The sequence below is a fragment of the Phoenix dactylifera genome, chromosome 16, assembly GCF_009389715.1.
Source record: "Phoenix dactylifera cultivar Barhee BC4 chromosome 16, palm_55x_up_171113_PBpolish2nd_filt_p, whole genome shotgun sequence".
NCBI lineage: Eukaryota > Viridiplantae > Streptophyta > Magnoliopsida > Arecales > Arecaceae > Phoenix > Phoenix dactylifera.
The window spans coordinates 11,050,865-11,065,659 of NC_052407.1; the positions used below are offsets into that span (position 1 = coordinate 11,050,865).

General features: G+C 37.4%; 2 protein-coding genes across 2 annotated transcripts; one reads left to right on the forward strand and one right to left on the reverse strand.

Moving 5' to 3' along the window:
* Positions 1 to 1,218: 1,218 nt before the first annotated feature.
* On the reverse strand, positions 1,219 to 2,119 carry LOC103702723 (protein N-lysine methyltransferase METTL21A). The gene has a single exon (XM_008785276.3). The coding sequence runs from the start codon at positions 2,056 to 2,058 to the stop codon at positions 1,267 to 1,269; it is 792 nt and encodes a 263-aa protein (XP_008783498.2). The 5' UTR covers positions 2,059 to 2,119; the 3' UTR covers positions 1,219 to 1,266.
* A 2,402-nt stretch (positions 2,120 to 4,521) lies between these two features.
* On the forward strand, positions 4,522 to 12,970 carry LOC103702724 (50S ribosomal protein L27-like). Its single transcript, XM_008785277.3, has 4 exons — positions 4,522 to 4,754; positions 11,962 to 12,051; positions 12,176 to 12,297; positions 12,404 to 12,970. The coding sequence occupies exons 2-4, from the start codon at positions 11,973 to 11,975 to the stop codon at positions 12,641 to 12,643; spliced, it is 441 nt and encodes a 146-aa protein (XP_008783499.1). The 5' UTR covers positions 4,522 to 4,754; positions 11,962 to 11,972; the 3' UTR covers positions 12,644 to 12,970.
* The last annotated feature ends 1,825 nt before the right edge of the window (positions 12,971 to 14,795 follow it).

The following is a 14,795-nucleotide window of genomic DNA, read 5'->3' on the forward strand; positions in this document are numbered from 1 at the left end:
ATTTACCCTAATCAACTCGGTATTCACTGCTATCCTTTTTTACTACATATCTATTTTTATACTTCAAGTATGAGTGGTACGGGAAGTGGACAGATATAGGAGATCCTTTTTGCGGAAGGGAGGTCTGAACTCTCAAGGTATTTCATGTAATAATATTTGCCAATTAAGTCTCTCTTCTGGCCAAATGTGGTTGGAGGCATTTATCAAATGATACATATATTTGGCGCTTTGCCTATCATAAAAGAATGAAGCTAGGAAGTAGTCTAATTTGTGGTGTGGTGTGACTAATGCCCTTCCGACCTTTTGGAATACAGTACACTTGCAAGTTAGAAATGGAGAAAGATAATTGAATATGTGATGCATCACTAAGGATTATATTTAGAGGTTTTTCTAATGATGTTTGGTGCTCCAAACTGCAATCGCCCCATCATATGCTTCAAGCTGCACTTTAGAAGCTGCACTTTAAAAGCTATCTGATCTAAATTCTGTATGAAAGGAAATAGAATATTTTATTTTTTAATTCTATTAAATGTATTCGTACACGTAATGTATGAACTACTCGCTTTAGGGCGGAAAAAAAAAAAACAAACAAAGGGGAAGGAAATAGGATATGAGCTGATATGAAGTTGCTGTTTTTAAATAAAACCAGAGAAACCGAAAAGGAGAATCAGATAACTAGAGGAAAAGAATTCAGCTAACCTTTCTTTGCTTTGTCAATTTTCCTTTGTTTGTTTTTTCTTCTCATCTCATCTCGTATCAACCATCTCATCTCATCTCATCTCATATCAAAACCAGATAAACTGAAGGTTCTAGCCCTTTGTGTCAGGGTGGCTTCTCTCCTCCCTTTTCGTCATAATATCAAAAAAAAAAACAGAAACGGCAGCTTGTTCTCGAGGTGATTATTCCACGGTGGTTAACTACATACGAAGAGTAGATACATATGAAGATAGGGGACACTCGCAATTTGGTGCAAAGCTGATCTTCTATTAAATTGCTCATGTATACTAGGAGGCGAACAATGCTGGATCGCCTCTTATGTTGCTCGGCATACTGGAGAAATCTTCTGGACTAGATATGAGTGCATCCTATATTCTTTATTTTGTTTACTTTCTTTTGATATGTTTGGCTGTAATCACGTTAGAGGTATATGCAATGGAATACCGTTTTGACCCAAAAAAAAAAAAAAAAAAAAAAAAAACTAAATCTACCGGAAAAAGGTAATCAAAAGATTCAATTCGAGTTCAAATCGTAACACTGCCATGATATTCAAGTCTCTGTCAATGCTATTGGCGCCCGTTTCTTAGCCGTGAATCGATAGATGGTGACCCCATTCCGGCAGCCAGGCAGCGGAGGGTCGGTGTGGAGCACGGCGACGTCGAACAGCTTCCTGGCCTTGCGGAAGAATACGGAGTCGCGCTTCTTCCACCGCCTCAGATGGGCCATCAAGAATGCCACCTCACCTCTCACGAACACCTCAAGAGTCTGCACCAGTGGATCCAAGAGGTGCTCGTGGTAGACGACGTCGGACGCCATGACCACGTCGAACACCGACCCGTCGAGGGAGCCGCCGGCGTGGCGGTCGCCCCAGCTGAGCGGGCGGACGTCGAGGGAGCCGCCGCGGGGGGCGAGGGCGGGGGCGTTCGAGTCCGCGTTGAACCGAACGTTGGGGAGGACGTGGGGGAGGTCGGTGAGGGTGACGTGGGCGCCGAGGATGGCGGCGGCGGCGATGCCGACGAGGCCGGTGCCGCAGCCGAGCTCGAGGATGCGGAGAGGGCTGGGGGAGGGGGGAGTGGGGAGGAGGAGCGCGGAGGGGTTGCGGTCGAGGAGGGAAACGAGGGAGGAGGCGGCGGGCCAGAGCTGGAAGGAGAGGCCTCGGGAGGGGAGCTGCCTTATTACGATCGTATCGCCGACGGATCTGAGGAGGTAGTGCTGCTGATTGGCCGTCCATTGGGCGGCGGCATCATCCTGTGTGGCCTCTTCTCCGGCTTCGTCTCCGTCGTCATGAAGCGTAGAGAGCAGTAGCAGGGCAATGTCGCTGTCCTCGTCTTCGTCTGCCATCTTTTTCCTCCTTTCTTTCTTTCGTTGGAAATGTAGGCAAGCAGCCTGGGGCCAAATTAGGGCATCAATGGATGCATCGAGGCATTCGCAATCCTTTTTTTTTCCCCATTAGTTTAAAGATCCATTAGTTTGATAGGCCCGAAAGAATTTCGACAAAGGGCTAAGTCCAAGACTTCAGATTAATTTATTTTTGTAAGTTGCTATTTAGAATGAATAACAAAAAAATAAAATATAAATTAAAATGGATTTTAGCTAAGAATAGTATAACGTGTATTATTGACAAGAATAAGGCTGCAGTGGAGCTTCCCCTTTTATGACTAAATCAGCACAATTTTGACCCGGACCTGATTCGGACCCGAAGTTTTTGGGTCGGGTCTGGGTTATACATGGATTCGACCCGATCCAAATGACATGTTGGGTCAAAAATTGTAGGCCTGGAGCGAACCCGACCCATTTGCACTCCCTAGAAGAGAGCCTAAATTTTAGCTAGTATGAAACAATATTATAAAATATTAAACTTCAATTAGACTCGGGCTGGACCTATTTTTGGCCCAACGAGTAATTTGGACCGGCTCAATTGGGCTTATGTTCGAGCCTGGATTATTCAAAAAAATTTGAGCCTAAGCTCGACGTGAAGCTCGGAAAAAAAATTCGGGCTTGGTTTGAGTAGGAGCATAGCCTGACCCATCCCGTCCCACTTCCAACCCTAACAACTAGTTAAATTAATGATGTTGGTGAAACTATTTACTTCATATAAAAGTCAAAGTACCATTGAGTAGGAAGGAGGGTGCACATGTTTTCTTAAATCCTTGGGTGGATATTATGTTACTTAATGTTATTTTGGTTATTTTTGATTTTTTTTTTTCTGATGTAGCATTTGGATCCATTTAAGGTTAACGATTTGACTAATATTTTGTTAAGTTATAGATTAAAATGTTCAATAAAAATAAACCTTAGAGGATGAGCATAGATTTTTTAAAAATTATTGGGTGTAAGCGTACTTTACTTCTAATTTTAGAAGGGTTTTTCATTATCTCACAACAAAGCTCATAGTCTGATGCACCCGGACAACTGACCCTCTAACATTATACTCTTTTCAAATACTGATACTTAACTTGTTGGCTAGTACTCTGTTCTTATTTTCTTACTTTGTGCAAGATCTTCGTATAGGCTACAACGTTGGTGAGCTTTTGACAATGAGTTAGATCCAATACATAATAAATGAGAGTGGATCAGGTCAATCTAATTCAACCTGTAATTGACCTTACAGCACCCAAAGGACATTTATTAAGCTCTGCTGGTCTACATCTAAATTTGGACCCTTACTTTTATGATCAGCCATGGATAACTAAAATAAGACTCAACCAGGGGGGGGGAACAACTTAAAGTGAGATCTAGCCAAATTCAACCAGCACAATCAGGTGACCAAGACTTTAATTTAACAAACTTAGAATATGTCCAAAATCTCAATCATAATCATGAATTCTGATAATTTGATTTGAGTCCATCATGACAGTTGAAAACTGATGTATTGTAGGAACCATCTGTGTTTCCCAATCTATCTCTTCTATATCAAATCTGAGTGAAGGTTTTCTTAATGATGAATCAATATATAACTGAAACATTAATTATTAAACTCTTGATTAACTATATCCTCTGATAACTTCCCTAATTTTGCAGATTTTGTGAATCCAAAAATGCATTATATAGAAAGAAAAAAAAACACCTAGAAGTTACTACACTATATGCATATTTTTATCTTTTTTATGGATCACTTTCGCTGCAAATCAAGCATGTGCCTTCGAAGTGATCAACTAGGTTGTCAAAGGTCCACATTAGGATTTATGTTTAACACAAGTGTCTTTGTATTAAGAAAATATCTTGTTATGATTAGTTAAAGGTGGATTAAGAATGCAATACTAGTTCAATGCACAACTAAGACATTCCATGGCCACCTTTTATTATTATTATTATTATTTTATTTTTTATTTGTGCAAATATGGGCGCATCATACTACACGAGTACGGATACACCTACTAAAATTTGAAAACAAAATATCATAGAGTGCCATAGATAGCTCCGCCTCCCGGATTCATAGAGTATTATCCGAATGGTTAGCCACATAAGTAACCATCCAATCCGCGGCTCCATTAGCCTCCCTAAAAATATGTCGGGTCTAGAAGGTTTCGTCGCCCCTCCCCATGGCCCAAATATCTCGAATCAGAGGGTGATTCCTCCATCCCACTCAGCCCCTTTATCCAATCTACCACCGTAGCTGAGTCACCATTCAAAATGGTGAAGTTGGCCTGCAGGCGGCATTAGGAAATATGCTTGATGCTTGTCACGATGCTAAAGGTACTCGGTCAAACTCGAAAGAACCGGTCGAACTGGTCGGGCCGGCTGGCCGGTTTGTTTTTTTTGTTTTTTTTTTAATTGAGAATTCTTTAACTGAAACTCTACAGCCTTCTTTTCTTCTCCAGCCGAAACCCTAAACGCTGCTCTCCCTCTATTTCTCGTTCTTCCCGATTCTCTGGTCGCGCGCGGTCCTTCGTCTCTCTTCTCTCTTTTTCTCTTCTCTCCCTCTCCCTAAGGCCACGAGTGGGTCCAAAGGACCAACGACTCTCTCTTCTTCTCACCCTCTCTTCTTCTCCTTCCCACCTCTTCTTCTTTCCCTTCTGCTGCTCTACTGCTTCCAGGTATCTATTTCGCCTCCAAGATTCTCTTTTTGAATGGTTTTCTTCTGCTCTTTGATTGGTTTTTGTTTTCTTTTTTGTTTTTATGGGTGTGTCTCTTTTCCTCTTGAAGCGAACCAAGAAAAAGATTTTGGACCGTAGCATCGATTGGGGTTCACTTGCAACACCAGGCGATTCCAAGAACCCTATTTCGTGGGTTTTAAAATTTTCTCTAGAGGATCTTCAATGATTTTCAGATTAAAAATTAATTTTAAAATCTAAAGCACCAATTCACCAAAATAGCCAGTGATTGTCGATAGGTAGGTAATAGGACTCTGGCTGGAAAGAGTTTTATGATGTGGGGGAATTTACTTTGGACTTACAAGGCTGACCTGCAGAATAGAAGGGTTCTAAATGATCTGAGGAAAAATGGAAGTCAATAGGTTGGTATTTCAACCTGTAACACAAGGAAACTAATGAAACTAATCTAAGTAGCTATGATGACTATCCTTGCTCAATTTGTATGGTCAATGAGGTTTTGCAAAGTGGATCTTTAAATCAGAAGGATGATTGAGAGGTAATTGTATTACTCGGGATGAACTAAGATTATAAATTCAAACTCCTTCGCTTTTTTGAATCAGATGTAGTGCTTATTCCTTTCAGAACATGCAGAAGGGGGAGTTCCAAGTTTTTTGGAAGCCCCTGGGAGAATTGGATGAGCTAGATTTTGTTGAGGCCAGATGATATATTAGCTGTTTGAGTCAGACGAAAGTATATATGCGCATTAATAGAATCCTCGCTAAATAGAGGATTCTATGTAATTGCAGATTGTGCAAGTGTACATGTTAAATGATATATGGATTTAAATAAAAAACAATTATCATCATTGATTTTGGTAAGATGTGACAACAATAAATCGTACGTAATTGAAGAGGAGTTTGTAAGCATAAGATAGCAGCTGCCAGAGCAGTAGCAAGATACAGATCTCTTAAATTCACAACTTAGGGTTGAAACAGAGTTCTATAAACAATTACAAGATCCCAAAGTAGCATAAGTCTATTGCACATATATATGACTCTCTAATAGTTTTGTAGTTGGAACCCTATTACATAATCTCCTATAGTAAATAATGGCACTTGTGTAGTCTATCACTTGGTGATACTTCAGTTTTTCCTTTTATTGACTAATGGTTGCTTTTTTCTTTTTATGAGATGTATGTTTGGAATCTGCTTTCACATTACAAAAGGGTTTTCTGCTAGTGGATGTAATTGAGGGAGCACATGAGATGTAAAAAAATATGTAGCAAGCATAGGGAGTTCAAAATAAAGATGAAAGTGGAAGAATGTATTCAGAAAGAAAGGAAGTTTGCTGGAAGATATTATGAGGTTGACTTAAAGAAAGAGATCACCTAAAGTAATTAGCAATGGAGGCTATTTTTTTTCTTGGACAATTGATAGGAAATTTAGACAAAAATGAAAAGTGTACATATAGTCTTCATTGACTTAAAGAAAGCTTGTGATAGGGTACCAAGAAAACTAGTTAGGTCTGCTTTACGATGGAAGGGTGTAGATAAATGTTATATTAAAATAATCAAAGATATGTATTCTAGGGCATTGATAAGTATTAGGAGTTGCTGCAAAACAATAAGTCGATTTTCAGTTACTACAGCTTGCATCAAGAATCAATACTAAATCGGCTTGTTTTTGTAGTAATCATGATGAACTTATGGCTAATATTTAAGATGTAAATGGTGTATGTCATTTGTGAACATGGAGAAAAACTTTAAAGGATAAGGGCTTAAAGATTAGTAGAGCAAAGGCAGAGTATATGGAATGTAAATTTAGTAAAAATATAAATGAAAATATTATACTAATTAAGATTGATAACCAAGAGATACCATAAAATGACCGGATTCGTTATTTAGAATCTAGAATACAAAATGAATATATATATATACATATATATATATATACACATATATATATATATAATAGAATTAGAGCTAGTTAGATGAAACAGAGAGGTGCATCTGGAATATTATATGATAGGCGCATACCTTGGAGTCTTGAGAAAAAAAAAATTATAGAACAACAATATCTGACATGTTGTATAGCTCAAGTGCCGGGCAACATAAAAAGTACATGAAAATATTTTGAATATAGCAGAAATTAGAATGTTAAGATGAATGTATGGTAAAACTTGAAAGGATAAAGAAGAAATAAATATATTAGAGGAGTTGTAGGAGTTACATAAATCAAGGACCAAGTAATGAAAATCGATTAAGTTGGAATGGGCATGTACAACGAAGATTTGAGGAGGCTCTAGTAAGGAGAAGTACTTTGCTTTGTGTTGAAAAGGGTAAGAGAAGGAAAGAAAGACCTAAACATAAATAAATTTGTGAGGAAGGATATGGTGAAACTTGGAAGAATATCTAAGATGGTTCTAAATAGAAATACTTGGTGAATGAGGATCTATAAAATTACTCCAAATAGTTGAGAAAAAGGCTTGATGATTATGTTTATGATTATGATTAAGTAGCAAGTCAAATTTTTTGAGCATGATAAATTGTCTTGTTTTTTGTAATTGTGAAAGAAAAATGCTGTATGTAGGCTGAATAATAAATTTTGTTCAAAGAAGGAAAAATTTCCGTAAGTCAATAAGTTTTCTTGGGTCCCCTTTCTACAAGATGTGCATCTTTTGCTAGTTTGTGGACTTGGAAAAAGTATAAAGATTTTCTTCGGATTGTTGAAAATTGAAGGGATAATGGATGGTATTACTTAGGGTGGTGTTTGAAAAGCCAAGTTGGTGGGAAGATGGAGATCAGTGAGTCTTAAGCGTGATATGTTGGGGGTTCTCGATTGCTGTAAAGATTGTTGACATATTAAGAGTTTTACGAGGTGAAATGAGATGGTAGGTTTTGGTGCCCATAGTTTTTTAGGGTCTCTTGAAGAAGTTGGAACATCTTCAATCATCTATATATGTTATTGTTTCTATTTCCTTCGATGCTAGCTGAAGTCATACTAATATCATGCCAGGAAGCGTTGCATTAGTGAGACACCGCATCTACTACATGTCTAAACCCTAATATCTTTTACACAGCCTAAGTCTTCACTATGAATGTATGAGAAAAAGATGTTGGGTTTCAGAAATATCCTAAGAAAGTATCTTGCCCGAACCTAACTAGAGAGTCTTAGTTGACCCAAAGTCAACCAATAGGCCTTCAAAAAAAATTTAGGCAGAAATTCTCCCCTTCAATCTAAAGATGATGGTTAAAAAAAAAATCTGATCATAGCATGTCATGTAATCCTAATTCATCCAAGATGTCGATGAATCCTCATCATCCGTCTCCTCCAGTTCCCTTACCTGTGTCCATTCCCTCAAATTCAAATGAAAGAAAGGCACATCAGAAAGACGAGTGCTCATCCCTGTAGAACCAGTCCATGACCATACAAGAGACCTCCATAGAGAGATAATAATATCTAAAGAAGAATGTAGAGCCGATCAACTAATTAGGGTTTGCCCTCTAAGTTTTCCCAGAGGTGGGCAATCCCCATAACTTTGAAGATTAAAGGCCAAGTCCTTAGGGTCAATACTTTCATTGACTCCGGTTCTGATCTGAATTGTCTGCGGAAAGAAATTGTCCCTCCAAGATACTGGGACAAATGTTCAGAAAAAGCCTATGCAGTGAATGGAGCACCTTTACAGATCTGATATTATTTCCGCTAAAGGTGAATGCATGCCTTCTGAGAAAGAAAGAAAGAATATTGGACCGTGTGGAAGGAATCCAAACAACAGAGAGATTATGAAGTCTTGAAAATTATAAAAAATCTTCTTGAATATGAGTATTTTGATGGAGTAAATCTGTTCATTTGCTTGTGCCCTTGCAAGGAGTATGAAATGGAGATTAGTTTCCTTATTACTGTTTTTATGATCTTACCATCATCATATAAGAGTTGGTGACCCTTCCTGGACATTATACTAACTCAAAGTTTTATGTTTAACCTATCAAAAAAAAAAAACCCACTATGGTTTTTGTTTAAAAGGAGGGTACTTATCTCACCACTTATCAGGCAAAAAATATAATTTTGGCCCTTGGAGGTGGAATGAAACTTTCTTGATCGAGGGGGAATTTTAATGAAGAATTGAAGAAGTTGATGTTTGAATGGAAAACAAAAAACAATGAGTTCTTCCAATTCGATGGAGTTATATCGGGCCTTATATCCGCCTTATACATTTTAGGATTTTATTAAGGTGGCTTTGAATGCAAATCAAGGAGTTCCTTCAATTTGACAGACTTATATCTGCCTTATACGTTTTAGGATTTTATTAATGTGGATTTGATTTGTCTTTTTGGTTTATTTAAGGTAGATTCAAATCTAAGTTCTAGTGCTATGTTGTTACCTTATTCCCATCGGAGTTGGCTTTAAATATCATGGATGATAGCACTATTAGGATCAGGGTCGGCGGAACCGTCCCAAATCGGGCGGTTCCGGTCGTATCGAGCCATTTCGGCGGCGGACCGGGATGGTTCCGTTAATGAAAACGAAATCCGTTGCCGGAGTGAGAGAAGGGGAAGAAAAGAGAGGAAAAAAGGGAGCGAGCGGGGGAGGGAGGGAGAGGGAGAGAAAGGAAGAGAGAAGGTGGAGGCTGTCTGGCGGAGTGCCGATGGAGGCTGGGAAGCTGCGCGGAACCTTCCTCCCCTTTTACTCGGGCCGTAGGCCTCCGCCAGCCCTCCACCGGCCTCCGCCGGCCCTCTGCCAGCCTCTGCAGCCCTCCTCCCCCCCTCTCTCCCCCTTCTCTCTCTCTTTTCTTCTCTCTCGTTCGCCCTCTCCCCCACCTCCTCTTCTGTGTTGGTACAAGCCCGACACGGCGCAGGCCCGTACCAACCCGTGCCGCCCGGCAACCGGTCCGTGGCTCAGTACAGATACAACAGGTCATGATTATAATGATATCTTTCAAGGTTTGTTGTACAGATACCTGCTTCTGTATTGGTACCTTACCGAGATGATACCATACATTTGGTATGGTATGATATGCACATTGTCCTGACTCAACATTTTCTCATAGCTGGCCATGGTACAACCGGAAATCAAGCAGCATGGTCTGGTACTTCATGAAACCTAGCGGTACAGGACAACTTTGCTCGATTCAGACTGGTTTTGCTCATATACTATACTGAACCTTGGTACCATAGTGGTACCTTATCTGTATTGGTATGGTAAGGCAAACCTTGATATCTGGCCTTTAAATGATTGTCTTTGTGGCTTGATAACAGACTTTGGAGCTTTATCTATTCTTGAACCGTTGATTAAAGAATATTTTGTCTATTACCTGATATTTTCAAAATGTAGCATCTCAAATACTTTAGTTTTATTTGCTAACCAAACCAATAACTACCTGATGTTGCTAAGAACTTTGGGACCACCACAGACATTAAGATAGTAGTGATAGCCTAAGATGCGAAAGCCAAGGTTAGCAGGAAAGATGTCAAGAAAAAGATGTTGGGGCTATGAGGATTACTGGACTTGGTGATCTATAGGTAAAAGTTATATAATTTTATAAATGTTCTGGTCCATTCAGTTCAAGGCATACTTGGAAGATATCTGAATAGTTTTTATTTGATTTATGCATTAGGAAAAACTTATAATGTTGAATTGCAGGATGATAGTTATGTTTGTAATATGCAACATATGCATATTTTATAGAATCTTAGTTTGGCAACTCATAAAAGGTAATTTGTTCTTCCATTTGCTTTACTTGGTATGGACGAAATAGAAATATGAAATGCTTCTTTGGCCTCCTCGAGTCTACTGGATGTGTTATGAAGTTATGGTTGAAATTTATGATTTGGTTAAGTGCAAGAAATTACATAGTTGAATGGCTTAAGGAATTGATTCCTGGCCTCAACCCTTAAAGCATGTCATCCTTAGAGACTGAAGGACAAACAACTGAGGATTAATTTGATTTCCAACTTAGTGTTGTCATCTTCAGTATGTATCTTCCTCTAGGAAATTGGTGCTGAAATTGGATTCTGATGGTTGCTCTTATATGATAAGGGAGCTTGAGGATAAAATTAATGTAGACGTTTTTACAACTGGTTCTGAAGTATATTGGGGTGAGCTACTTCTTGATTGTTGGTGATCATAGGCGAATTTCTCGATGCATTTTGTTGGTCAGAAAGAGAAAATCATTTTTTCAGACCGGCAGTGTGATTATGACGAGAAAATTCACTTGTGTATCGTTGAAGTGTAAACAGCATGATGGTTTTGCTTGTCAAGCTGCTCACTTAGGGCTTCTCCATGTATGAATGTAACAAGTTGATCTATATTGCAATTTTGATTCGGATAATACTATTAAACTTGAAAGTTGTATGTACAGTGTCTCCAATCACTGGATGTTTTCATCTTACAATCAAAAGATTGAATGCATGCTGACAGATTTTGTGTGGACGTGGTTCACATTTTTGTGGGAAACTGAATCAAAAGTTTTATGCTTGATGTATATGATTCGGATCTAGTTTTTCGGACAAATCTACAAAAAATATTGTGGACCATGAAAGCAGGTTTTGTGAAGTTCAAAGTGATTTCTTCTATTCTCGATATAGCTTTAGGTGCATGATAACAACAATATTAGAAAATTCTACACTTGCTGCTTGTAGCCAGTTTTCTAAGTCCTTTGTACTTACTACTTGGTCATATGGGCCAGAAACTTTCATGAAAATCAAGTTTATTTTAATTCCATCCTACAATCGATGCCCAGGTTCTGTAGTTCTCTCATTTCAAACAGCTCCAAACCAATCTGAGCACCTATTTTTCAACACCAATTTTGAGCCCATATACTTCAGTGATCTGAATCTTTTATATTGGTGTAACGTTGTGGAGGCATGGATACGGAACTGATTGTTTTTCATATCAAGTGCAAAATTTGATCATAACGGGATCTGTGATAGTGGCTTGACTTGGCTTATATTCATAGCAGAGTTGGTTCTTCTAACTATTAATTAGAACTAAATGCAAACACGGTGCAAGTCTGGTTAAGATCAAATTAACAAAGAATTACTAGAATCTGTCCAAGCAACTAATACATGGTGAAACTTCAAGTAAGCAAGTTTGTCCAATTCTAAGCCATTTGTCTACTTGTTTACTGTGTTCTATCCATCCAAACAGTGAGCAGATTTTTGCAATCATTCTCCTGACCTGTCTATAAAACTTTATTCTGGTGCCTCTTTCAGGAGCAGATACAATGTCTCTCTCAACAATATTCAGACGAGTGGGTCTCCAAGATCTTGTTTCAAATGCTCCTGTCTACAGTGGTGTTAGTGGTAATGGTCTCTACCCAGTCAGAGCTGTAAACCTGCTGCTTCTCTATTGTAATATTTTATTGAGCAAAGTTCCCTCTTTCAATGTGTTTTTGCATTAATGGTTAAAATATGCACTTGCTTTCAGAGGCATCTGGAGGACTGACCTTGATTTTCAGGCGATGGGCCTCAAAAAAAACTGCAGGATCCACGAAAAATGGTCGTGACTCAAACCCCAAATACCTAGGTGTGAAGAAATTTGGCGGAGAGGTATATGAAATTGAACTGCTTCTGAGTTATTATATGGTACATTTAATTGACTTTTTCTCTAATTTAAAGTTTTCCTCATTCATATCCCTTTTTGTTTGTTTTGCAGAGAGTGATTCCTGGGAACATCATCATTCGCCAACGGGGTACTCGATTCCACCCTGGGAATTATGTTGGAATGGGCAAGGATCACACTTTATATGCCCTGAAAGAAGGGAATGTGCGGTTTGAACGCCACAAGCTGAGTGGCCGCAAGTGGGTTCATGTTGATCCCAAGGAGGGTCATGTTCTTCACCCCATCTATGCAGATGCTGCTACCAAACCTGTTTCTGAGAGCCAATTATGCTAGCTATAAGAATTCAACCTGGCCGAAGTTGATTGGAGCCAGAATAGCAGAACTTAAAATATTTTCCTCTGTATGCCTGTAATAACTGAGCTTGGAAACACTTTGGACTTCATTTTTCAACATTCTTTGCTCAACAGATAAAAAGTGGATGTCAATGATTCAAATTGGGAAGTCATGCTGTAAGTTCGTGGAAGCTTGATTGTGATATTGTAGCATGATGATTTTGCTTCAATGCTAGAAACTACAAAAACATTATGTAAGATACAGTTGAAGGCAAAGTCTAGATTGAATTACTGGACATGTTAAGAAAAATTTCCCATTTTTATTTCCCATTTTGTTAAGTTAAAAGACAGAATTATAATGTTATTGCAAGTTCTGTTTGTAAGTTCTGTTTTATTTCCCATTTTGTTAAGTTAAAAGACAGAATTATAATGTTATTGCAAGTTCTGTTTGTAAGTTCTGTTTTATTTCCCATTTTGTTAAGTTAAAAGACAGAATTATAATGTTATTGCAGATCCTGCCAACAAGCCTTGGTTCCGCAAGCTGCGCCCTTCTCACAGCATGCACTGGCAGGGGTTATTGATTCCAATCCAAATGGTGGCATTCTGACTATTTTTTAAGAATAGAGAAAGGAGGTTATTAAAAATCCCAAAGATATGAGAATCTGTTGTTGTTTGATTTTTACACAATGCTGCTATGGCTCTTACACAAGCATTAAGCTAGTGCCGCTGCATCCTCCTTTCTTTCTGTCACCTATTAAAATACTATCATTAATTAATTTCCATGGCTGAGCAACGATAAAGTTAAAAAAAATCTTCTCTTATTCAACTAAATGAGACTTAACAACCATTGTGACTTTAACTATTATTTATGATTAGACCAATTGCTCTGACATCATGTAAAGTCACGTTCCAAAATTGGAATATAATATGGTTATGCTACCAAGCGATACAATCTATAATAACACGAAGCCAAACATTATATTTAGTTTTCAAATCCATCTCAAATATAATAAATAAAAGTTTAATTTTATTATCTATTAAATAAAATCAATACCGGTTCAGAACGTCTAAATATAAATATAAATATCAAACTTATAATTTTAAATATTCAAAAAATAACTATGCTGCAAATTCGTAATCAATCAAAGAACAAAAATTCTGCTACAAATCATCAAGCTAGCTAACACGAACTCCAAGTCTGGACTATCCGTCGATCCTACTGACCCTCTTTGTCTAAAAAGAAAAAAATAAGAAAAAATATGAACTACACAGTTCAGTAAGTAAATCTTTCACTACCTTACTGAATCAAGTATAAATTTTTACATGTATCGATAAATTATTTAGAGAAAATGACTATCACTAGAAAATAGAAGATGTCATAATAACAGTATAATCATAAATCAATTAATCATGCTCTTGTATACATGTAAATCATACAAATTACATAAATATAGTTTCAGTACATAAACAAAATCATAAATCATACTAATTTTATAAAATCATAAATTATTTTTTATTTTGTCATATCATAATTCGTAATAATTCTCTCAGCTAAGGTTTCTTTATACTCATGACAGGGTCGTAATCGATAAAATACTAACTATTATTGTCCATTGGTTAGGTCGTATACCAACTACTATTATCCGTTAGTAGGGTCGTATACTAAGTACTATTACCTGCTGGCAGAATCTTGTGCCAACTATTGTTACCCACTGGTAGGATTATATGGAACTTAGGATGTCGATCTATCCTACTTTTAGGGCCATACATAGCTATCTGAAAATATTTTACTATAGTTCTTAAAATAATTTTTTTTAGTCATATTTTCTTAAATTATATTATTTTGAATCATATATAAATATATTGCTAAAAGACTATAAAGAGTTCATAGTCCATAATTAACTGTTGAATAATAGAATAATCAAGAAACTGTTCTTTTCATAATAAAAATATAAATTTTGGTAAATTAGAGTCTATGATTCATAAAAGGTCTTTAGCACTAAAATATTCATAAAACCAATCTTTCAAAACAAATCATGATTCTCGTAATGTCATATGCTCGATTCTTATTTTTAAGAAAACATGATGCTATCAATATTTAATATTATTTTTTACATTTTTAATATAAATTATAAGCATGGAAAATATATGAA